The sequence below is a fragment of the Mesocricetus auratus genome, unplaced genomic scaffold (genome assembly GCF_017639785.1).
Source record: "Mesocricetus auratus isolate SY011 unplaced genomic scaffold, BCM_Maur_2.0 Super-Scaffold_15014, whole genome shotgun sequence".
Lineage (NCBI taxonomy): Eukaryota > Metazoa > Chordata > Mammalia > Rodentia > Cricetidae > Mesocricetus > Mesocricetus auratus.
In genome coordinates, this window is record NW_024429186.1 from 6,827,580 (window position 1) to 6,851,432 (window position 23,853).

The 23,853-nt window shown below is 56.8% G+C and overlaps 1 protein-coding gene across 2 annotated transcripts; it reads right to left on the minus strand.

Annotated features, from left to right (window-relative positions):
• Positions 1-368: 368 nt before the first annotated feature.
• Adss1 (adenylosuccinate synthase 1) lies at positions 369-21,971 on the minus strand. Of its 2 annotated transcripts, none has more exons than XM_005068308.4 (13): positions 21,713-21,971; positions 13,383-13,485; positions 9,405-9,467; positions 8,974-9,024; positions 8,567-8,633; positions 7,374-7,481; positions 7,149-7,230; positions 6,832-6,958; positions 6,187-6,341; positions 5,094-5,218; positions 3,323-3,420; positions 1,870-2,019; positions 369-755 (listed from the first exon to the last, which is right to left on the minus strand). In XM_005068308.4, the coding sequence occupies exons 1-13, from the start codon at positions 21,902-21,904 to the stop codon at positions 703-705; spliced, it is 1,374 nt and encodes a 457-aa protein (XP_005068365.1). In that variant the 5' UTR covers positions 21,905-21,971; the 3' UTR covers positions 369-702. The 2 variants fall into 2 exon arrangements, with proteins under 2 accessions (XP_005068365.1, XP_040598302.1); XM_040742368.1 differs by lacking the exon at positions 21,713-21,971 and adding an exon at positions 15,700-16,123.
• Positions 21,972-23,853: the final 1,882 nt, after the last annotated feature.

Consider the following 23,853-nt stretch of genomic DNA (forward strand, 5'->3'; position numbering starts at 1 on the left):
AGCTCAGCAGGACAATGTCACTAAGTGTGAAGTGCAGGCCACAGACACACAGATGGTTTCCTGATTGATACTGGACAGTAGTTTTGATTTAAAGGCAGATGACCCCGCCCACTTATGGCTGGCTCTGTGACAGGCCTTTCCTCACACCTGGGAAACGGGCTCCTCCTGCTGTGCTGCATGTAAGTCCTCAGTAAGATACCCTTCAGGCAATCTTGGCTCTGTGTGCTTCTGGTTTGGGTTTCTCAGACCCTATGCTGGTGGCAGCATCCCTCATACAGCTGGGTTTTGCTCTCTGAGAGTGGCATCATGTAGACCATCACCATTGGGAGAGGTGACTAAAAGTGACGAGGACAGAGTCAAGACAGGTGTAATAGCCTCTCGGTGGCTCCCGGGCATGTGTTTATTATGGCATGGTTCCAGCTGAACACACACCGTTGACCATCAGTCATGAAAGGCCTCTGCTTCGAGCACTTAGGCTCATTTTAAAAGCTGACTTTAAAAAGTGTACACAGTGTTTTTCTTTCACACCCTTAAAATTGTCGGAGAGTTCAGTGGGCCAAGCTGAGGACGTACATAGAAAAATAGAAGTATGGGAAATGGTTTCAGATTGTCTTGTGGAAGGCATTGGCTGTACCACTGAGAATCTTGGCTGCAGCTGCTCACTCATGGTGGTGGGCTGTGGTGCTGGCTTCTGCTTGGCATCTAAAACAGCTGGATCATGGACTCTCTGGACTTCCCAACGCCGACCCATTTGACTGAGGGGCAACAAAGAACACAGCAGAGACACCATGAGCAAAAACGGTTCCCGGGACTTGGAGAGAAGACTCTGTTGGTAGAGCTTCCTCACAAGACACCAGCCTACTGGCATACCCTTGCAATCCCTACAATGGGGAAGTGGAGACAGAGCCCTGGGGCTCCCTGGCCATCCAGTCTAGCCTGCTCAGTGAGCTCTAGACCAGTGAGAAACCCAGTCACACGAAGAGGAAGACAGCATTCCTGGTTCCTGAGGTGACTCCTGAGGCTATCTTCTGCACACATGTACACACGTCACAAAATGTCCCTCAATGCCCAATCTTGTGCTTTTCATTCCCCTGGCAGAAGGGGCTGTCTGTTTACCGAATGGAGAATTTTAAAAATAAAGTAAGGTTTTTAAAATTTTAGGGTGGGAGGGTGGGGGGAAAGGGGAGTGCGGGAGGAGGGGAGGGAGAGGGAACTGGGATTGACATGTAAAACAAGCTATTTAAAATAAAAAAGTTGAAAAAAATTTTATCTTATGTGATAAGAGTTTTGCCTGCATGTGTGCATGTGTTCCGTGACCAAGCCCGGTGCCCACAGAGGTCAGAAGAAGACACGGGATCCCTGGGAACTAGAGTTACAGGTGGTTGTGAGCGGCCATGTGGGTGGTGAGAACCAAACCCTGGTTCCCACAAGAGCAACCAGGCTCTAACTGCTGAGCCACCTCTCCTGCCCCAGAAGGGAGTGTTTTAAACTGTGCGGTGGGCCCTATAATGGCCATCCATCCACAGGCATCAGAAAGCAGCACCGTCTCCTGTCATCCTGGCCTGAACCATTGGGATGCAGCCCTGGGCCTTCTCTAGATGGCAGAGTAAACACAACCACAGGGCAGGCACACACCACGCCTGCTTCTTTGCACCCTAAACCACACCCTACGTGGTCACTGGGCCCCCACCTGGCTGGACCTGTGGAAGCGGCCCTCCCCAGGGGGCACCCGTTCCCAGCTCCACCTCTTCCTGTCTGATCCTTTCAGGTGGTTACTACCTGGGGGTTCTTACTCCTCACTGGGCCGTGTGTTGGGGCATCCAAGGCCGAGGGTGTTGGGGTAGGAGGAGAAGGCCCCCCGGCACCCACCTGCCACACCCAAGTGATTCTCCACGAAGCGCACATAGCTCTGGGCCTGCGGGGGAAGGTCGTCCCACTTCCTGGCGCCCGTGGTGTCTGCTTTCCATCCAGGCAGGGTCTCGTATTCCACCTCCACCTTCTGCAGGATCTCCTGGTTAGCTGGGGGTGGCAGAGAGTGGGGTCAGAAGGGACCCATAGACCGTCCTACTCCTGGGCATGGCTGTCTTCGGACCCAATGACTCTGCAGGCAGGAAGCTGCCGAGGACAAGTGGCCCCGCTGGCTTTTCAGCACAGGGCAGTGAGCAGGGGATTGTAGTGGGACTCAAACACCCGCTGGGCCCCTTCCAGCCAGGAAGCCTGGCCCGCTCCTAGACCCCGGATGACTGCTGAGTGTCCACAGAATGGAGAGATGCCAAGGTACAGCTGGAAATTATGAGACCGTAGAATCCTGAAGCCAGGCATCCCTACAGATATGCGACTCTCTTCTTGCCTGGGACCCCCAGCTCTGTGCTGGAACCACGGATCCCAGGGGATGTGTCATTCCTTGCTAATGGAAGACGCTGGAAAAGAAGCCTCCTAGAAGGGTTCTCCGGCCTCAGAGTCAGACAGTGTCTCACCTGGGTACTCCACGTTACCACAGAGCCCTGAGCCACCAGCAGGACGCTATCACCTTGAAGGATCACCCTTTCAAAGGTCAGGGGTCATAGAGTCAGAGGACCTCAAGGATTCACCGGGCTCCTCCAGCTGAGGGGTACTACTGAGTCTGTGTGGGTTTACGGGGAGGTACAAGCAAGAGACAGTTTCCTATGATATACTACAGGGCAGAGAAGCTCAGCTGGGGAGATGCGCCTCAGTCCCGAGGCTGACAGGCACATCCCAGATGCACAAGGAGCTAACAGGCAGAAAAAGTGCAGGGCACATGCGTGCAGGAGCCTAGCCGGATCCTTAGATGTCACCCAGGGATGGAGATACAGCTTGGGGGACTAAGTACCTGTTAGCAGAGGCGAGGCCCTGAGTTCTAGCCCCAGCACCAGGAAAAGCAATCCACCCACAAAGCAGGTTTTCTCGTCTGAAATGCATTATGTTTTCATAGGGAGTTTTCAAAGAAGCTCATTTCTCCTGACTTTGCAGGCTGTCCATCGCCCTGGAGGTGGGTCTTTCTGAAGCTGGTGAGGGTTCCCAGGACCAGGGCAAGTGATGGGGTAGGTTTTCAGCTGCCTTTCAGCCCTGTCCCAAGACATTTCCAAGCCACCAGAAGGCCTGGAGTTTCCCAGAGATGGTCCAGGCCTTACCAAGAAACTGAGGGACTAAAACCAGGTGGATTCCAGGCTTTGGAGACAAGCAGTGACCCTCAACTTAAAGTCCCTACACTAGCCACCTGAAAATTAGTGGATGTCTTTTCTAATGCTCAAAAAGTGTCCCAATGGCCAGAAAAAAAAACCCTCAGGCTCATTTCACATACCAGGAAAATAAGGAATCCTCTTCCCGTTGAGCTTGTAGGAGATGCCAACTTTAATTTCGCTCAGGACATCCAGGATATCCAGCTTGGTCAGGGCCAGCCTGTACCCAAAACAAGATACAGACAAAATGGAGAAACAGCCATTGCTTCCGTCTGGTTTTCACCCACCCCTTTCTCCTGCTGTTTGCACTGAACACGGTAAGGATTAGGTGATTTCCCCCCCAAATACAGTCACGGAACGGGCTGGAGAACAGGGGCATCTGCCTCTGTCCCCCAGCTGTAGCATCCCTGAAACCCGGGCGTTCTCTCTTGTTAGTGGGTGCCTCCTCTGCCTGGGGCTCCTGCCATGACTTCCCTGTGGGGTGGGGCATGTGGGGCCTCGTGCTCTGAGCATGGTGCCCACTTTTCCTTCCACTTTTCTAGGATGGATCCCGCTTGGACACCGCTCCTGAGCCGTGGCCATGCAGTATGGCGGCGGCCTTGCCTGGAGCTGCGGTGAGCTGAAGTTTCTTTCCCTCCCCCTTGTTTTTCCACATAGGCTTCACAGGTGGATCTCACCTGGCTGGGCCTGCTCAGGCAGGATGTGGGGTGCAGACCCGCGCTACCCCGCATCTGCTTCACAAGGTGTCACCTCGTCACCAGCCACGCACAGTTAAATTCTAGCTACCTATCACCCCTGCTTCCGTCCGGGAAGGCTCCGGTTAAGTCTTGAAGCCAGAAGAGACTTTCCAGGGCTGGTGTGTGTGTGTGTGTGTGTGTGTGTGTGTGTGTGTGTGTGTGTGTGTGTGTGTGTGAAGTCTTGGTCCTCTTTTGGAGCTGGAGAGTGGGCAGGGAAACCAGCATTTCACACCTCTTTCTGTACCCAGGACAGGGTCCTGAGCAATCAGACCTGCAGGGACCCCATGGGGTCCACCCTGTGCTCCCTGACACTCCTGCAGGAAATTGTTCTAGCATTCCAGCTGAAAGCATCTTTGGGGTTCTCCCTTGCAGGCTCACAGAGGTGGGGGGAAGCCCTCGCTGTGGCTGGAGGGATACCTGGCTTTAGGTCCTTACCCAACCTTGACCCCCACCTGTGTCTCCTGACTGGGGGAGGGTTTCGGGTTCTTCACGGGGAGCCTTTCTCACTGGGGCTCTGTGTGCTCGGGAGTGTTAAGTCCCATGGGAACCGTGGGACTGGTCGGTCTCCTTGCTGCTAGAGGTACCCAGAGTCCTGCCTGCCTGTCTGCTTCCCCCGCCCAGGCCTGTCCCTCTTCCCAACTCTCTCTCCTCGATGACAGGTCCTTCTTGCTTATAAACCACCATTGTACTTTGTAGGACGTCCCCCGAGCCCTGCAGACAAAGCCAGTGGCCATGTTTGCGTGTGCACCGTACGGAATGGAGGCCAGAACACCCATCCCCCCACCCCCATCCTCCCAAGCACGCCCTTCTCCGAAGCCTGCTCTTCTCAGGCCCTGGTACGCCAGCTTAGGATCCCCACAGCATGGTGACCACCCAGTCAGCCTCACACTAACTCCCACGTGACCTTCGCCGTGATCTTTTGATTGGTCAGGATGGAAGGCAGTGCCGTCCATGGGTTTGCTTCACACCTATGGCCTCCGTGCTACCCCCCCCCCACGTCGGCCTTGCTCTTGGGGGCGGGGGTTGGTTGGATGGAGAGACTCCATACCGATGTTGGGGCCCCGGACCCTGAGATGAGTCCCACCTGCCCAGAGGGCATTCTATGTGATATAGCCTTGATGACACCTTGGTGCATCTGTAGACAGGGACGACTTACGCAGTGAAGCCATTGACCATGTGAGCGTATCTCAGGATCATCAGGTCCAGCCATCCGCAGCGTCTCTTCCTGCCTGTGGTCACCCCCCACTCATGGCCACGGTTCTGTAGCAGGTCTCCAATTTCCTACGTGACAGTAAAGGACTGTCTGTGCTGCCATGTTGGGCACTGGCCAGGGTGGGTGTGGTGTGTGCCCACTTGTCTCCCGTGCCCTCCCCATCCTTTCCTCCCCATCCTTCTTCTGGATGGGCACACACACGACTTTGCTCCCCAGTATGGCTCTGAGAAGGCAGCACGTCTTTTCCAGAACACCCCAGAAGTCCAGCCTGTTTGTGGGGGCACAGGCAGCACATGTGTAAGTGTGGGCAAGGGGTTGTGGGTCCTGTCCTGCAACTTGAGGTAGGGGGCAGGATTTATCCACACCCTGAATATAGCCTCGCCTCAGACTCTCTCAAACACCTGCCTTTCCTGGTCCAAGAGCCCATCCAAATCAGGTGTCAGGGGAGGAAGGCCAGGAAGATTGTGAGGCCTCAGTACCTCCTAGAAATGCTGCAAGGCCGGAGAGCTGGGGGGGAGGGTGCTGATTTCAGCCTCAGTTCTAAGTTAGTGCTGAAGTATTCTCGCTTGTCTGTGGACCTCACATGCTTGATGGAGCAATGGAGTTTGAGGCACACACACGTTCTCACATGCACGCATGCATGCACACATGCACACCCACACACCCACACACACACATATACACGTTCACACATACATGCACACACACAGATGCACATATACAGGTTCATGCACATATGAACACACACACGTTGACGAATACAAGCACATATATACACACACATACACATTCACGTATGCACGCATGCACGCGCGCGCGCGCGCGCGCGCGCGCACACACACACACACACACACACCCCTTTTGTGAACTGGGCTGTAGATGGTGATGGTCTCTAACACCCTCGTGAGCCTGTGCTGTAGAAAAACCCCATGAGGACATGGAGGATTGCTCAGCAAGGTCCCCTCAGCATGCCTGCAGTCCCACCTGATGCTGTGCAACCCCAAATGTCTCACCCCACCCCTGTGCTGGGACTCACATTGATCTGCTCCGTGGGGAAGGCCCCAATGCCCACACGGGTGGTGTAGGCCTTTACCACGCCATACACGTCACCTATGTTCTGAGGTGGGATGCCCAGGCCTGTGCACACGCCGCCCACAGTGCAGTTGGAGGAAGTCACAAAGGGGTAGGTCCCTGCGAGACAGAATAGTCAGTGGCCACCCATCACCCTTTTGCAGATCTCAGGGCCCAAGACGCCTTCTCAGCAAAGGGTTAGTTGGGTTCCCTCTAGGGACAAAACCAGAGCCACCAGTCGAGGGCCTGTCCTGGGGTGGTGGCCTACACAAGGTTCTGTGTGGCTCACATAGGAGGCTGTACTGAGTTGGCCTGGCCTCCCAACAACGAGGGCAGTAGACTGGTTTGTCATGGGGTCGGGGACATGAGGTACCCGGCCTCGCAAGGCTCCCTTGACCCACTTCTGGCCTTTGATGCTCCCTTATGGGGCTGAAGTTAGGCAAACAGGACAACGGGCGCATTGTGGTGGGTGTGGGTACGGACAACACTGCAGCTTTGGAAGGCGGCCTGCTGCATCCACTCAGCTGCTCCGTGAGCTTTCACAGTCCCAGCAGCTACAAAGGGCCATGCTAGAGCCCCTCAGGAGGGAGCTGCCTGGTAGAGGACTCACCGAAGTCAATGTCAAGGAGGGCTGCGTTGGCACCTTCCACCAGGATCTTCTTGGGGGGGCCATGGAGCGCCTCATACATGAAGTAGACACCGTCTCGAACCATGGGCCTGATCCTCTCAGCAAACCCCTGAGAGAACCGTGCAACCATGTGAGGGTGCCGAGAGGCAGGGTCCACACAGCCCATGAAAACTGACAGCTGGCAGCAGGGCCCGCCTGGGCCTTCTGTGCTGGGCGGCAGCTCCCTTGCCACAGCAGGGAGGTCTGTCCCGCCTCCCCATGTGCTTCCCCAGTGCCTGGCCCAGTGTGGGCCAGTTTACCTTGAGCCTTTTGAGCTGGCCTTCCACATCTATTTCCAGGGTAGGGAACATGGACTGCTGCTGGTGGGCCAGGTTCTTGAATCTGTGCAGGCAACCCTCACTGTGAGCCTCTGAGGGTCCACTCTGGACCCGGGGGCTCTGTTCTCCATCACATCTCCCACCGCCTTTCTGCGTCTTACCCCCCCCCCCCCCCCCCCGGGCTGTGGGAGGGTGGGTGGACCTAACCTGGCGGAAAACTCGTCAAAATCCGACAGGAGGTCGCAGATACGGAGGCCTGTCCGGGCAGCTTTGGAGGAGTAAGTTGGTCCGATTCCCTTCTTGGTGGTGCCAATGCTGAAAGATGGGAGTGGGTGCTGCTGAGGAGCTCGGCTGACCCCACCCCTGCTTCCGGGAGACTCAGGGTCCACCTCGCGAGTCAAGGCCGGAAGGAGGCCACCAAACAGCAGCGGTGGGGGCTGGAGGCTCAGCTGCTGTAAAGACACCTGCTCAGCTTAAGCACACAGCACCACAGTGCGGGGCAGGTAAGGGGAGGGTTCTGGGTTCCATTGTCAGGGCTTCCCCCTGTCTGTCTACCTCTGAGCATTTGCATGCGTGCTCTGGTTGCCCCCTGGCTTGGCAGCAAGAACACTGTAGGAGTGCTGGTGCCACACACCTATCCCTAAGGTCTGCACGGGTGACCGCAAAGTCAATCAAATTTTACTCGCTGCTGCCACCTGGGTCCTGCTCTGCGCGTTCCTGTGAGAGCGCGCAGGCGATAGAGTGTGCGCGTGACTGCAAGTGCACTGTGTGAATGTACCTATGCAAGGGCACGTGTGTAGGTGTGAATGTGTACACACATGTGTGCAGGCACATGTGTGCCCGTGTGCCATTCATTCATGCAAATACAGCGGCGCTCTTACGTGCACAATTGTATAAGCAAATGTGCCTTGACATGCATGTGTGTGAGCACTGTGCACCTGTGCAGTGTGTGTGTGTGTGTGTGTGTGTGTGTGTGTGTGTGTGTGTATGTGGCTGGTGACTGCTTCCCAATGCATCCCTGGCATATCTGGAGTCCTAACCAACATTTCTGCAGAGACAAAAGTGTAAACACCACACGCGAAAGATCATGCATTGGATGTGAGGCTGCTTGTTGGCCAAGCAGGGGCAGTCACGCCATTGCAATGTTTTCCCACGTTTCCCTGTGGGCCATGTACATGGTTAGGGTAGTGCAGCTGTGTCAGGGGACAGCAGTGACAGTCAACCAAGTCAGAATGTGCCCCCCCACCCCAAGGCTAGACTACCCGATTGCTCTCTTGCAGGCTTATTTATTTATTGGTGGTGGCCCCCTCTCCTGCTCAGACAGGACCTGCGCCCAGGCCACCAGCACGAGGAGCTGGAAGTCCCCGGGAGGAGGGAGAACGGTGACGTGAGGGACTTACTTCTTCCCCTCTTGTGCCTGGCGCTGTACTTCCTGCAGCCCGTCCACCGCCTGGTGGAAGTCAAACACTGTCGCCAGTGGCCAGCACGTGGGCAGGAGAGGAGCAGAGGACAGAAGTTTGTGAGGGACCTCATGTTTTTTGAATGGTGTCAGGAGAAGGGGTCAGCAGGTCCCTGGCTGGGAGCAGATGCTGGGGTTCCAGAGCTCCGGGCTCCACAAAGGGATCACCAAGCATGACCCTGGCTTTGACCTAGGCCTACCTTGAGGCTCATTTAAAAGAATAAGCTTAGCAGCACATGGTACCAGAAGGCCCTCCAGGGTCTGCTGGGCTCTGTACCATGGAGGGGCGAGGCTTCTGGATGGAGAGAGCAAGGAGGGGCCACTCCCGGGGCCCACTGGGAACCTTACCAAGGTGTGCCCTGTCAGAGATGATGAGCCGCTTCTCCCAGTCCTTCAGACCTGTGGGGACATGGCAGGTATCCCCGGTGCTGTTGGCTTAAGTGTGCGGCCAGGTCCCAAAGACCAACATGCATCGCGCAGTGGCCACAGCCCCGCCCTGGCGCTTACTGAGGCTGCTGGGCTCCAAACCCCAAAGACACCACGCCTACGCTAGAGCCCTGCCCGCTTCAGCCTCCTTCCTGGATGGCCTGCACCTTGAAACTCCAGGGGCTGGAACTGCCAAGGCAGTGGTCTGCAGCAGCAGGTTTTGAGGATGCAGGCTGCCCAGCCGCTGCCCCTCAGTGAGGACTCTGAGGTCTATTCAGCAGAGCTAGTATTGCAGCTAGGACCTCACAGGCCATGGGGGCGCGGGGGGGCAGGCGGGGACACGGATGACCTACCTTTCTTCTCGTTCTTCTCTGCCTCTTCAAACAAGCCTGGCAAGTGGATGACCACACCATTGCCTGCAACACAAGGGACAGCATCACATCCCGGGTCTCGGATGCTAACGTTTCCAGTGTCGTTGGCAGACAGCCCCGGCAAGAGGCTGAAGTGGATGAGGTCCAGTCTTAAAGATAAAGGTCGTTTCATCGCACGCAGCAGCACAGCTACACTCGGGGGACACTGGGCTTAGACGCTGGAGACAAGAGCCCTACGACCCACGTGGGTGAGGTCTTGAGGTGCCGTGCTCATGAAGACGGAAAGCCGAATGGCAGCTTCTGGAACCCGGGGGCAGTGGAGGGGCGGGCAGGTGTTTAGGGCTCCATAGTGTGGGTGCGGGGAAAGCAGAGTTCTGCAGTCAGTGGTGTGATGGCCCCATACGCCTCCATCCTGGGTGTTCGCCTAAAGGGGCTGAGCACCGAGCCTGCCCTGATGGTGACAGCAGCTTGTTATAACTGACAAATCTTGAAGGCTGGCCAGGCTCTCAGAAGGTGAGTGGATAAATAACCGTGAATGGTAAACACTGGGGTGTTTCTCAGCACTAAGGGAAGTGAGCTGTCCATCCAGGAGGACCCTCAAAGGCAGGCAAATGAAGGAGAGACGGAGGAGGCCGTCCACTCCGGCCCCAGCTGGTGTGAGGCGAGGGCAGTTGTGGAGGCGGTCCTGGCTCGTTTGTATTGTTGACAACTCAGCAAGGAGAAGAGAGCTCAGCTGGAGAACTCCCTTGATCAGCTTGGCCTGTGAACGTGTCTATGGGACGTTATCTTGACGCCAGAGAGCCTAGCTCACGGTGGGTGACGCCACCCCTAGGCGAGTGGGCCTGGGCTGTATAAGAAAGTCGTTAGCTGAGGCATGTTTGGTGGACATGCCATTAATCACAGAGGTCTGGAGGAAGCAGCGGGCAGATCGCTATGAGTAGAGGCTAGCCTGGTCTACATAGCAAGACCCCGTCTCAAGAGAGAGAGAGAGAGAGAGGAAGGGAGGGAGGGAGGGGAGGAGGATAAACAAACAAACAAATAAATGGTGATTAGAGATACGTGCATAAATAGAGAAAGAAGGAAGGAAGAAAGCAAGCTGAGTATGAATGATCCAGAAAGTGAGATCCAGTGAACAGGTTTCCTCCACGGGTTTTGTTCCAGATCCCACTTACGCTCCCACCCTGACTCCCTCCAGGGATGAACCTTGACCTGGAAGTGTAAGCTAAAGAAACCCTTTCCTCCCCAAGTTGTTTTCAGTCATGGTGCTTTATCACAGCATCGTAAAGCAAACAAGAGTAGAAACCAAGTGTTCCACGTGGAGACCTGGTGATCACGGCGGACCAGAACGGAGGTGCTGGGCTAGGATCCGATGCCAAGATGATCATTAAAAAAACAGCCAAACTCAGGAGACTCCCGCTCCAAGTCAGTACAGCAAGAAGTTCTCTCTCTCCCGAGGAAGGAACCTAGATGGCTGCCCCCACGCCATGTGTGCCTCCGGAGCTAGCCTTCTCTGCCCACACATCCTGCTCTAAGGCGGTGTGACTCTCCGTCTCCTCAGCTGAACCCAGAACAGCAGGTTAAAGCCCATTAGGAGCAGGAAGTGCGAGCGCTTGGGAGGCTGAGGCAGGGGGATCACAAGTTTGGGGCCAGTCTGGGTTACATGCCTCCAAATCCCCTATTGATCCGGTGCTCAGCCTGAGGATAAGGAATTCAAGGCTAGACTTGACTTTGGAGCAAGTTTAAGGCGGACCTGGGCTATAGAGATCCTGTCTCAAAAAGCAAAGAAAAACAACAACACAAATCTAAACTACCACCTAGATGATGATTGCACCAATGACACAGGGGACTTCTGAGTGACCAAAACATCCTAATATCCCCCAAACATTCTGAAATCAACTATGGTGGCCTCAAAATGGACCTTTACAGAGGATAGTTTTAAATGATTCCATTTTGATTGTGTGCGTGTTTTTTTTGTTTGTTTTGTGAGTCCTGGGACTCGCTTTTTTAGACTAGGCTGTTCTCAAACTCACAGAAATCCCGAGTGCTGGGATTGCAGGCATGTGCCACCACCGCCCGGTGTGTGTGTGTGTGTGTGTGTGTGTGTGTGTGTGTGTGTGTGTTTTGCCTGCCTATGCATGAGCATGCTTGTGCACTACGAACATGTCTGGTGCCCACGGAGGCCAGAAGAGGGTGTTGGATATCCTGGAATTGAAGTTACAGATGGTTGTGAGCTGCCATGGAGGTGCTGGGAATCAAACCTATGTCGTCTGGAAGAGCAGCTAGTGTTCTTCACTGTTGAGTCACCTGTCTAGCCCCTCCAGTGGGTGAGTTTTATAATGTGTACATTATGGTTCAATGAGGCATTTCATTGAAATGGCGTAAAAATAAGAAGATAGGAACCATGGAGAAGCGTGGACCCCAAAGATTCCCAGAATCCTACCAGCACCCTGGGAACTGTGCTTTATCGTGGAGAAAACAAACATGCGATCTTCAGCGTTGGTCCACACAGCTAGAGACAGACAGAGGCTCAGAGAGGGGAGGCTGCCTTTCTGAAGGTCACATGCCATGGCAGTATGGGGTCCCGGCTGAGGCGACCAAAGCAAGCAGAGTCCGCCATTGCTCCCAGGAGGGATCCTATGCCAGCCTCGTGGGGTTGGCCACGGCATAGGTTTGGCAGAGGGAGGAGGGACACCAGTCCAAAACGGAGTGACTCAGAGATTACACAAGCCACAGTGAACACGAAAGGTCACCCAAATGCCACAGCGTCTTGAAATAACCCCATGGCAGAGGCAAGGAGTGTCGTAAGCTGAGGGTCAGCACAAGCTGGTGCTCTTGCTGACTGGCTGCTGTGATGGCCCCGGCACCTCTACTCTTGAGTGAGCTCCCAGATAATTGCCAGTCACTCTCCTGTTATTGGTTCCAAGCCGTCTTCTGGCTTAGGCAGCACGTGTTCTGGGTCATACATCTCCACTGTTGCCTTGTCCCACCAAGGAGGGTTCTGGGTGAAGCAGAACCAGGCTGGCAATGTTTCCTGCAGCCCCTCCACTCAGCACACAGGCAGACAGGCCTCCTCAGAGGCTGGGGCTCCTCACCGTGGAAGGAGGTAGTCACCACTACCCTGGCTCTGCACTGGAGGGCTAGACACGGTGTGCTGGCGAGGAGGGGCTTTAAGAAGCCTGGGCTCTGACTCTCCCGGTCCCAGCACATTTCCTTCCTCTGCTCCTACACAATGGGCCAGACCTGTGCTAGCCGCTGGCCGTGGACAGGCAGGACCTCGCCTCTGCTTCCTGACTGAGATGTGGGGGTCAGATAAGCCACATGCATGTCAGTCAGAGCTAGAAGAATGAGGACAAGAGGGGCTGGGGGGAGAAAGAAGGGAACCCTCTTCAGCACCAACTCGAGAGACCAGGGGCAGGGAAGCCTTGTCCGGCATCTGAAACAGCCCAGACAGTATCAGGAAATGTGCCCAGTCTGTCCCCAGGCCTATGTACTCTGAAGGCACGCCCTTGCACACTCACTCCAGACACACAAACACATCCATACACACGAACTTGAACACACACGCACATGCACCCATGCACACACGCGCGTGCACACACACATTGCTCTGCACACTCCACAGAGCTTCCTGCACCTTTTGACTGATGAACACACACACACACACACACACACTGCTCTGCACACCCCACAGAGCTTCCTGCACCCTTTGACTGATGAACACACACACACACACACACACACACACACTGCTCTGCACACCCCACAGAGCTTCCTGCACCCTCTGACACCAGAATGGACCATGCTCTGAGGACAGTTTCTGGGTAGAGAGCTCCAGGTGAGCACACTGGGCAGGCAGGCCGAGGTCCAGCCCTGGGGCTTGTACAGTGAGACTCCCAAAGCCCTCCTCACACACAGGGATCCCGGTTCAGGAAGTCAGGCTGAGGCTGGCGGGACACTCACCAATGAACGACACGGCCTTGGTGTTGATGATGCCGCTGGGCAGCAGGTGAAAGTCATACTCCTTGCCATCCACCACTACTGTGTGCCCAGCGTTGTTGCCCCCCTGGGAACAGAGAACAGAGTGAGCAGCTGGAACCTGCGTGTTGAAGACGGTCCCACAGGGCCCTACCTAGTACCCTAGCCTCACTCCAGAGCCAACTCTCTCCCTACACCGTGTTTGAGGCCCCAGTGTTGTCCAGCGGTACCGCCTGGGCAATATAAGCCAGTGGTCACGGCTTTGGGCTGAGTTAGCACGGATCCTGGGATGACCAGGGATTGGATGGGGGGCTGTTCTGGGTCAGCCTGGTCCCACCAGGGGAGAATGAGGAATTGAGGATTAATCCCTGAGGAGAGCGCAGACCCAGACCCCACAGCCCAGCTTGTCGCCCTGTGCGGCAGAGCCCTGTTCAAGGGAGGCCCCTTCTTTTTGGAATTCAAGCTGACCAGGTAGGCCTGCTGGGACAGGGCTTTCAGGGTGGGCTTCAGCCTCAGCGTCCTTCCTCTATTAATCAGCCACCTGACCATAAGCACACAGCTCCAATGCCTGGACGCTGCGTCCTCAGGCTCCAAGAGGCTCGTGACATAGGCAGCTAATGCCAGTGGAAAAACTGGAGAGGCCCACGGTGGTGGGTGACCAAAGCTTTGGTGCCTTTGACTGGGGTAGCCTGTCACCCGCACGGGGCCGCGGGGCTACTCAGCAGGCTTCTGTCCAGCAGGACCCTGTAGTCCGGGTGTGCTGGTGGGTGGGGCCAAGGCACAATGCGTAAGGCTGAAGCCATGAACAGGCGGAAGGGACACGCTGCCTGGATGTCAGCACGCGGGCACACAGATCGGTGTAGTGAGGGACAGACTCAGCCCCCAAGACGGCTTGATGTCCTGTAAGCCAGGCCTCTCGTGCCCGTGTGTGGTACTTCCAGAGCAGCGGTTCTCAACCTTCCTAAGGCTGCGCCCCTTTAATACAATCCCTCATGCTGCGGTGACCGCCCCACCATAACATTATGTCATTGCTATTTCATAACCGTAAGTTGCTACTGCTGTGAATCATAGCGCAATTATCTGATGTGCAGGACATTTGCTATGTAACCCCAAAGGGGTTGCGACCCATGGGTTGAGAACCACTGCTCTGGACAAAGTGGTCAGGCTTTCAAAGGCCAGTAGAGTTATGGCTTGCAATACCAAATCCCACCTGCAGACAGCACTGTGGTTCCCCTAATTGTGCGATGGGCCCAGCACTGGGGCTTGGCCTGTAGTACTGAGCTCACTCCAGCCTAGGGACCCTGAAGCTCAGCTCCAGGCTACCCCCCCCCCCCGCCCCATCTCCCAGAAGACACACGGGCCAGGCACACAACACTTTGTTTAGCTCGCTGACAGAGCTGAGGCGGTTTCAACCTCCATACGTCTTTTCCCTGCAGGACCCTGGGCGAGGGCACATCTCGCACCATGTGCGGGCAGAGTCATGTCTACCAGGTCCTCCGCTGAGGCAGGCGCTGTCAACGCTGATGCTGAGATCCTGTGTAAGGGGCTTTCCCTCCAAGGACTTCGTTTTCCACATGTTTCCGGTTCCAGACCTGTTTGCCTACCCTAAGCTTCCCGTTCCTTGCTTGCCCTCTGTGAGGCTTATCACCACGTACATGACCTCGGATGACAGAGATGGGTCAACCAGAGGCCTCCTTCATGGCATGGGCCCCAGGAACCTGACTGTTAGGGAAGGTACTCTTGTGCAGCCTGTTCTGAAACTTCTGAAACACAATTCTGCTGGAGCTGTTGGCCGTGTAAAGGGTAGGAACCGTCTGGGAGGCCCCTAAGTTCAACAGGACGTGCAGGGAGCTCCCGATCTTTGGGTGACTCCAGGCACATGAAGGTACCGCCTTGGGAAACCCGAAGTGCTTGGCAGTCTGGCCTTACAGGCTCTGTGAACAGGTGACAGAGACACGGGACTGTGCATGGAGCAGGAAAAAATGACACAGAGACAGACAGATGTAGTGCTAGAAGGTGAACTGTAAGAAGGGCCCAGAGGGGGCTGGAGGGATGGCTCAGAGGTTAAGAGCACTGACTGCTCTTCCAGAGGTCCTGAGTTCAATTCCCAGCAACCACATGGTGGCTCACAGCCATCTATAATGAGATTTGGTGCCTCTTCTGACCTGCAGGGATAGATGGAGGCAGAATGATGTACACATAATAAATAAATAGTAAATAACAGAAGGGCCCAGAGAGGCCGTTGGGAAGAGTAGAGGATTTGTGGATAGGGCATGAAGGAGGTGGGCACCGAGGGACATACCTGCAGCTCTGGCTGTGAATTCGTCATCACTTGGGCACAGCAGATGCCTGTGTCCTGCCCCTGAGTTTGTGAGGGCAGACCCCCAGAATGGGGACACAGCCACAAAGAGCATAGGAACAAGCCTTAGGGTTTGGAGACTCCAGCCATGCTCTTCTGCTTTGACACAGTAGATGCAAAATTGCCACCACCCCCTTTCAGTTCCCAAAACACTGATCACCCACGATGCTGCTTCCTTCCTGAGGCAGTCAAGGGGGTCTCCGAGAGCAGATGGGAAAACCGAAGTCCAAAGAGAAGACAAGCTCGCAACAGAGCCTAGAGTGGTGGATGAGCCTCTCCTGGGCTGGCAGGCCTCCGGGGACAGCAAGGTGGCCAACCTGCCTTCCAGACACCCAAGGCGGGCTGCTCTGTCCCACCCTGCCTTTGAATGTGCAGGGCCGTGTCAGCTGGCTTGAGAACACAGACAGCAAACACCCGCCTGTCTGTGTTGGGGTAAACACGGCTGCCTAGGAACAGGCATGAGTGTCACGGGCCAGCAGGTATCAGATGACCTCAGCACCAGAGCCCACTGCAACACCCAGACATCAGGCATAGGCCATTGCTAAGACACACACCAGCTCAGGGCCCTGGGCTTCCAGCAACCCTGTGGAGCCCAGGGTGACAGTCTCCCTTTTCCCACTGAGGTCTTAGATGGATGGCTGCAGAGGGACAGCTGGTGGAGACAGAGACAAGCGTCCCACGCCTTTTCTTTGGCTTAACTAACCCCGTCCAGACATTCAATAAGATCTGGAAATGATGGGAGTCCCCAGCCCCCGAAAAGGAGGGGGCATTCAGACCTGCCTGGTACACAGGCCCCCTGTGGAGGTGGGGTGAGGAGAAGAGAGGTCAGTTCTGTGTCTGCGGCTCAGCGGCCACCTTCAGTGGGCAGGCTCTGCAGGGCCCTGTGGAGATCTGCACAAGTGAGGAAACACCACCCATGCCACCGTCAGCGCCAGCTCGAGGATGGGGGGGTGGAGAGGTGTGCCAGCCTCAGACTGCTCTAGGGCATCTTAGACCTCAGGATCTCACTGATCCTTCAGTGTGGGGAAGAGTGCAGCCGTGCCTAAGTGGGCACTGGCCAGTGTGTGCCAGGAATAGCCCGAAGATCTGCCGTGGCCCCGCCCTGCTGTGGGGGCCTTCTGCTTAGAATGACTACTGGTGCTGAGCACTAAGAAGGATCCGAGACTTCAGAGCCAGGCTCTTGTTCAGTCCCCCTTCCTGGAGGGCCACTGGAAGAGGACCAGCTGCCTGTGTTTGCAGATGGATGCCAGGCACCTGTGTACGGCCTTAGGCTCCATCAGCAATGGCGGCTCCTCTCCACCTACAGGGTAAATAGTGTGGAGCAGTGCCTTTGAAGGCATGGTCAACCAAGGCACATCATGACATCTCTCAACACTGGCCATGTAAGGGGAATGGCTCCAAGGACAGCTCAAAAAGCACATACCTTGAGATGCCTGTACCACAGAGGCCAGGCTTGCAAGCCCACGGTCAGCGGCATCACGGAGCCCGCTGGGCACAGCAGCACCCCTTGGTGCCTCCAGGCACCTCCCAGAGTTTTCTCCACAGCACAATTTTGAGGCCCCTGTGTACATTGTAACCCCCATCACTCTTTGACAGCCTGGCTGGTCACCCAGAACACCCTGTCCCTGGTGTGCAAGGGTTTAAGACAAGAGACCTTTGTCTTGGGCAAACAAAGAGGAACCAGAGATAAACCGGATTCTGTTCTAGATCAAGTTGGTCCGGCCCTGTGCTTTGCCCTGTAGCTGTGACCCAGTATCTCCAGTGTAAGGCAGGGAAGGGTTCTGGGTGCAAGTCCTGTAGGGGCACCCTCTGACCAGGATGCCTATGCCGTGGCTGGGGACATACACCACAGAAAACAGCCTACTCAGTCATGCAGCTGAAGAAACTACCTGCCCCCACAGCCCTGAGCGCAAAGCCCAATGTCCAGAATCCTTCCCCTATAGCCATCCACCTCATGGCTGTCTGGACACAGCTCCTGACTCTCCAGGGCCCTGCCAGTGCACAGATCTAAGCTAAGCAGAGGACCTCAAAGTTGGATGCAGAGACCCGAGGTCGACCTCCATGGCCAGCTGGACGCCTCTGTTACAAGACCTGTGTAACAGCACACCTTGGAGGCCTTCCTCCCCCTCTCACTGCCTTTGTCCTTCAGGCCAGAACCTTCCATTGCAGGTCCCTGGGCAGGGAGCTGTGGCCTTTGCCTTCCACCAGGGGGTGCTCTGGGCTCCTGCCTCCCTAGGCCTCCTCATTCCCTATTCTGGCCTGATACTTGCAGGCCCCAGGTAGGGCAGGGTACAATGAGATGGCTGAGACACCTAGGAAAGACCCCTGTCCTCCTCATGGACAGCAGGGAAGGGACAGGCTAAGGAACTGGTGTTCAGTTCCCGGGGCCTCTGCAGCTAAGGTTTACCTTAGCTCACGCCCAACTGTCCCAGTATCTGCAGGGGTTTCTCCACACCACAAACAGTACCACTGCCCGTCCCCCCTCTCTCCACTCTGGCTGTCCTTCAGGGCCTGGATGGAGCAGGTGCTAAGTGCCTGCAGGACTGAGCCTAGTTAGTGACACATCGCAAGCTCCACTGTCTAGTCACTGCCCGTCTCCTGTCCTTGCCTGCCAGAGCTCCTGCCCTGGGCCAGAGGAGAAGGCTCCGTAGATTTCTAATCTGCTGACGCCCCTCCCCTCATGGCCACCTTCTAAGGGCCAGGGGTGGGGTGGGAAGGTGCCAAGGTCTTCCTTCCTTTCCAGATCTGCTCACAGACCTACAGCTCACTTCTTTCCTTTCAGGGAGGAGTAGGTTTGGGCAGGAGTGTGAAAGTCCTGCCCAGGGTGATATCGGGCTGTGTGACCCTGAGAGTCCTCTGCTGGAGATACTGCCTGGCCACCAAAGCCGTCAGCAGGTACAGCCATAGAGAGACCTTCCTCTGGAATCAACACCAGGCATTCCCAGCTCACAGAGGGGGCTCCTCTCACCTGCCAGAGGCTCCTGGAGCAACCTTGGATCCAAGGCCATGCATATCCCTTGGAGAAGGTGCCAGAGCCCCTGCAGACCGCCAGGCAGGTCCTGGCACAGAACGTCAGCTCTAAGAGAGTCACTGTGCTAGAGAAAGTCCTGGGATTCACAGCCTCTGCTCATGGTCATGACTATTTACCCTCCCACAAGGTTGAGCTCAGCCTCAGACCTGGGAATGGTTTGTGGGTTCACGGTAGAAGCCAACAAGCCCCCGTAGCATCCTAGAACGGAGCGTGACCGGATGACAGCGCCCTAGCAGCTGAGGCTTCTGGCCTTCCTACCACATGGAAGGAGACTTTTAAATCCCTACAGGCCTGCATGGCAGCCCAGCAGTGCCAGGCAGGGTGCCACAGTATCAGAGAAGGGGGAGAGAGCCCAGACTAGCAGTGGGATGGCACGGGAGATGGTGGCCAAGACGCCCAGGAGTAACAGGTACCTAGGTGTCATCTGAGGGAGCAGCTGGACACGGCTGGCCAGTCAGGCGTCAGAGGAGACATGGAGGTCACAAAAGAGGAAGCCTAGGCAGAGGTGCCCGGGACCCCAAGGAAGCGGAAGAGAGAACAAATGCCCAGCACAAGAGGCAAGTGACTTGAGCTGCAGGAGGTCACAAAGACGTGCCTAGAAGCGAGTGAGGGGGCGAAAGAGCAGTAGGGGAACCAGGGAGGAGAACACAGCCCCCAGCAGCCTCAGAGATTCAGGGTGGAGGAAGGATGCCCACAGTGCCAAGAGCAGGGGGTGAGGCATGAACCGTGTCAGCACTGGGACCTAGAGGCAGAGGAGAATGCTGGACCCAGGGACAAAGGTGTAGCTGGGGGGTGCTCAGCATCGCATTCTGCCCCCACAGACCTCCGTTAATCAAGACGGCAAAGCAAGAAACAAGGGCAGCTGTCGGGGCTGGGCAGAGTCAGAGCCCAAGGCAGGTGAAGTGAGATCTACAGGTGTCTGTGGCCACAGAGAGGTGTGGAAGCTGCCCTTGGAGGATAGCCCTGTTGGCACGGAGAGTTCGCAGCCTGCAGAGGCAGATTGCAGGTCTCTATGCCTGCCAGAGACCAGGGTACCTCTGGGGTTACAGCTGCCTCTTAGGAGTGTGATGCGCCCAGGTTCTAGGCTAGGTCATTCTCCAGGAGCCCAAGGAACCAGGAGCCTCGCTGGCCATAGCCTTTTTAAGTAGCCGACTTGCTATGGGGAGAACTTGACTTGCAATCTTGTCCTAGCCAGTGGGTCCAAGGCTTCAGGCTGGCCTCTGGAAGCTTCACTTGGTCCATCATTCAAAGTCAGAGGCAATTTGCCTAGATCCCCCTCTGTGCCATCATGACGGCTTGTGATAACGGCTCTAAGGGACCCAAAGGAACAGCTAGTTTCATCCCTCAACTCTGAGCCTCAGTTTCCCCACCTGTAGAGGAGCGCTATCAGAGGCTCCTGAACAGAGGGTCCATTAGAGACTGGAAGGGAAACATGTCTCCCCTCCCTTGTTCTCTGGGGGAGGCCTGTTTGGATCTGCTGGGGAGGCCACGGGCTAGGGAGAGCAAGTCCGTCTGAGTGAGTGATGATGTGGTCCAGCTGACTGTCATCTCTGCAGGTGCTGTCGAGCAACAGGGATCTGGGCCTGGCATGTTGACTTGGGCTCAGGGTGGGCGGGGAGATGACCATCTCCACCAGAACTGTGTCCACAGCTGGAGGTGGAGCCGGAGGCCATCAAGGCATGCCGTGGGGCTTATCTGACAGTGCTGACCAGAAGCAGCAAGTTGTATGGAGGGACCGTAGGCGCCACACAGGAGCACCCAGGGGAAGTGGGGGGGGGCTGCGGTGCTGGGCTACTTTGGCAAGAGGCCCTCAGAGCACTGGGAGTATACATACCCCAGCTGCACTCACACAGCTGGACAAAGCATGCAAGGTGTTGGGAGTGGGGAGTCCAAGGACTGTCCTCAGGACCTAGACACTTCAGGAGAGAGGGCGAACAGGGCAAGAGACTAGGCTATCTCCCTATTTTGGGGAGAATTTTCCAGAAACCCTCATCCCTAGTTGGGCAGGTGTGGCTCAGAGAGCCGAGCTCTGTCTCCTGCCACAAGCCTGAATGAACCCCTGCTCTGAACTCCTCGGGAACTCAGCAAGAAAGCCATAGAACCAGAGAGAAGCGACTCCCGCGGGTGCCCCCCCCCCTCCATCTAGGTCAGCAGCCATTTAAGCGTGGCTCCCAATCGAGTCACGATTGGGCATGTTCCCTCAAACTGAGCCCTTTGTGCTAGGCTGACAGCCCAGAGGCAGCGTGGTTGTCAGGGGCAGCGTGGCACCACCGGGGACCCAAGGGGACCAGGCTACTGGCCCAAGGAAAGTACCCACCCCCTGTCCAGAGTCAGCCAGAGCAGTTTTGCAGCTAGCCAAGAGCACAAAGCCTGACTTTGGCCTTTTCTGAGCACTACCAGCCACTAGGTCACCCTGCCCGGAAATCTGTGCCCTCCCCTTCTCCCCGGGTCAGCCAGGACCCCGGTGAACTCCTTTTCCCGCACCTGCCCCTGCCTTGTCCTCATCCTGTCTCTGCCTGGCCAACCCCTGCCCAGAAAACAGCTCTCAGCCATGGCTGTGTCTTAGTGGACTCACCCCGGTGGGGCTCGCCCCACCAGAGGGCCCACCGCCACTGCCCTGGAACGCCCTACCCCCGAGGATCCCATGTCCCCTGCTCAGCAACTTGTATTTTTAGCTCGGGCCCCTGCCATTGCCCTAGGGAAGGATGGGACGGGTGGGGGGACAAACGCTTTGTGTGAGAGGGTGTGTGTGGGGGAAAGGAAGGGTTTAGGCGGTGGAGAAGGGGAAGAAGGTGCTCCCGTGGGGGAGGAATCCAAAAGGCAGTGACCCACTCAGGGCACCGGAGGTCAGGGTTCGTCAGGATCCCAGGGAAGGGGGGAGACTCGCTGGGCGGGTTGGGGAGGGGCTCGGCGCCTGGCCCGCACCTGGCAGCGGCTGACGATGTCGGCGTCCGTGGCCAGCAGGTCCACCACCTTGCCTTTGCCCTCGTCCCCCCACTGCGCGCCCAGCACCACGGTCACGCGGGAGCCTGTCGCCGCCGCCTCCTGCTGCAGCCGCCCCCGCTTGACTCCGCCCGCGCCGGGGGGCCGGTCGTTGGAGGCTCGGGTCCCGGACATGCTGGCTGAGCCGGTCTGCTGCGCTGGGCCACGGGAGAGCCCGCCGCCGCCAGCGCACTCGCTCCATTAAATGCGGTCGCCCAGAGCTGGGGGCGGGCCGGGGGCGGGTCCTGAGCGTGCGGTGACGCGCTTTGGCGACCTGAGACCACAACTCCCCGCCCCTGCCGCTGTCGTAGCAGGTGGCGCGCACTTAGGGCGCAGGCATCCCGACACAATTCGGGAAAGCAAATGACCCAGAGCATCCCGGGTTGCGAGGTGGGCCAACACTGTGTGACCCGGACACTACCTCTGCCCCCTGGCCTGCCAGGACTAGGGTTTGTGGTTGCAGGAACTGAGAAGGTGACTGTCTTTTACCGGGCAAAACAGGGTAGCAAAAGTAGAACTACAAATGCGCCCTTGGGATCTGCTTGCGGGATCCCCTGCTCTCCCGTAGTCCAGAACTGGGAGCCGGTCTCCTGGGGGCTGCCTAGAAAGTCACCTTAGCTGAGGACAGTCTCTTCCCACGGGCCACATAGTCACCCTTCCGAACCCAGTACATGCTGTGGAGGTGGCGTGAAGCTCTGGGGTGGCTGTAGCTAGCCACTGGACTCCAGCACCAGGTGTAAGATGAACACCCCCAACCACCCCGGTCAGAGCAACTGGAGAGACACAGGCGCAGAACAGGGCTCAGGTTTCCAAGAGACCCACACCAGACTTCAGCGGTAATGACCTCTGCCGCGCCTGGGTGCGCCCCTGGGTGCATTGCTCTGCCCTGCTCTTGTTCACTCCTGGGTGGTACAGGAAGCAGGTCAGCCCAGGCTGGAAACAGGGACAAAGGAAACCCCGCGGCTGGGAATTCTGCTTCCTGCCCCCACCCCGGTGTCCGTGTGTGTGTGTGTGTGTGTGTGTGTGTGTGTGTGTGTGTGTGTGTGTGTGTGTGTGTGTGTGTGATATGTGATTCCAGGGTGTGCTGACTGACCTCTGGACGGGTTCATAGACCTATCAGGCTCCTGTGGTCCTGGGGCCAGTTCCCAGACCTGTCACAAGACCAGGGAGACTTGACACACCCTCTGAGGGCCTGACCCACCCCCCTAGTCCCCAACTTGGGAAAGAGAGGCTGTTCCCATCCAGCCTCAGCCACGCTGCTGTTATCTCCCTCCTACCTCCCTGGCTGTGCAGGTCACTGTTATCTGTGTCCCTGCTTCTCACAGGGACGTAGACACTGGCCCTCCTTCACTTGCTGTAGGTGAGGCAGTCAGGGACTTGGGTCTGGGCACTACCGCCAGAAGAGAGCTACGAGTTTATGCGCAGACGGCATTGCCTACTTCACTCAGTGCCACGGTGGGGAGGGGACGAACTAATAGAAGTGGGACATTCGGGCCAAGACTTCCGGAAGCTGCTGGGGCAGGCAGGAACACCTGAGTAGGGTGTTCTGGAGGGTGAAGCAGGCAGGGGCGGCTGGTGCAGGGATGGAGTGGGGGTGTGCGAGAGAGGGTGGGGGTCATAGGACGTGGGGGTGGGCACAGCGGCTTCTGAGGAGTGAGGGAGGAGAGAGGCCAGCAGAATAATGCGAGGGTTAATGAATTTTGTCTCCAGGGGAAAGAGATTATGAATTAAGAGTGCTCATGTTGAAGCAGGGCTGTGGTGCGCATGCCTTTAATCCCAGCATTCAGGAGGCAGTTAGTTAGAGGGCCAGCCTGGTCTACAGAGTGAGTTCCAGGACAGCCAGGACTACACAGAGAAAACCTGTCTTGAGGAGGGAGGGAGGGAGGGAGGGAGAGAGGGAGGGAGGGAGGGAGAGAGGGAGGGAGGGAGAGAGGGGGAGAGGGAGGGAGGGAGCGAGGGAGGGAGGAGAGAGAGAGAGAGAGAGAGAGAGAGAGAGAGAGGGAGAGAGAGGGAGAGCCCTTGCCCTTTGGTTCCTGTTCCTGGGGGTTTTGGGTGGGAGGCATGGGTTGGGGCTCAGAGGGATC

Excerpts from the sequence above, each read along its gene's own strand:
- Adss1 (XM_005068308.4), bottom strand. The coding sequence starts at position 21,904 with ATGTCCGGGACCCGAGCCTCCAACGACCGGCCCCCCGGCGCGGGCGGA. Across the intron at positions 9,468-13,382 it reads CAAGGCCGTGTCGTTCATTG|GCAATGGTGTGGTCATCCAC; the intron begins GTGAGTGTCCCG and ends CTTGTGTTGCAG. Across the intron at positions 7,482-8,566 it reads CAGGCACAAGAGGGGAAGAA|CATTGGCACCACCAAGAAGG; the intron begins GTAAGTCCCTCA and ends CCCATCTTTCAG.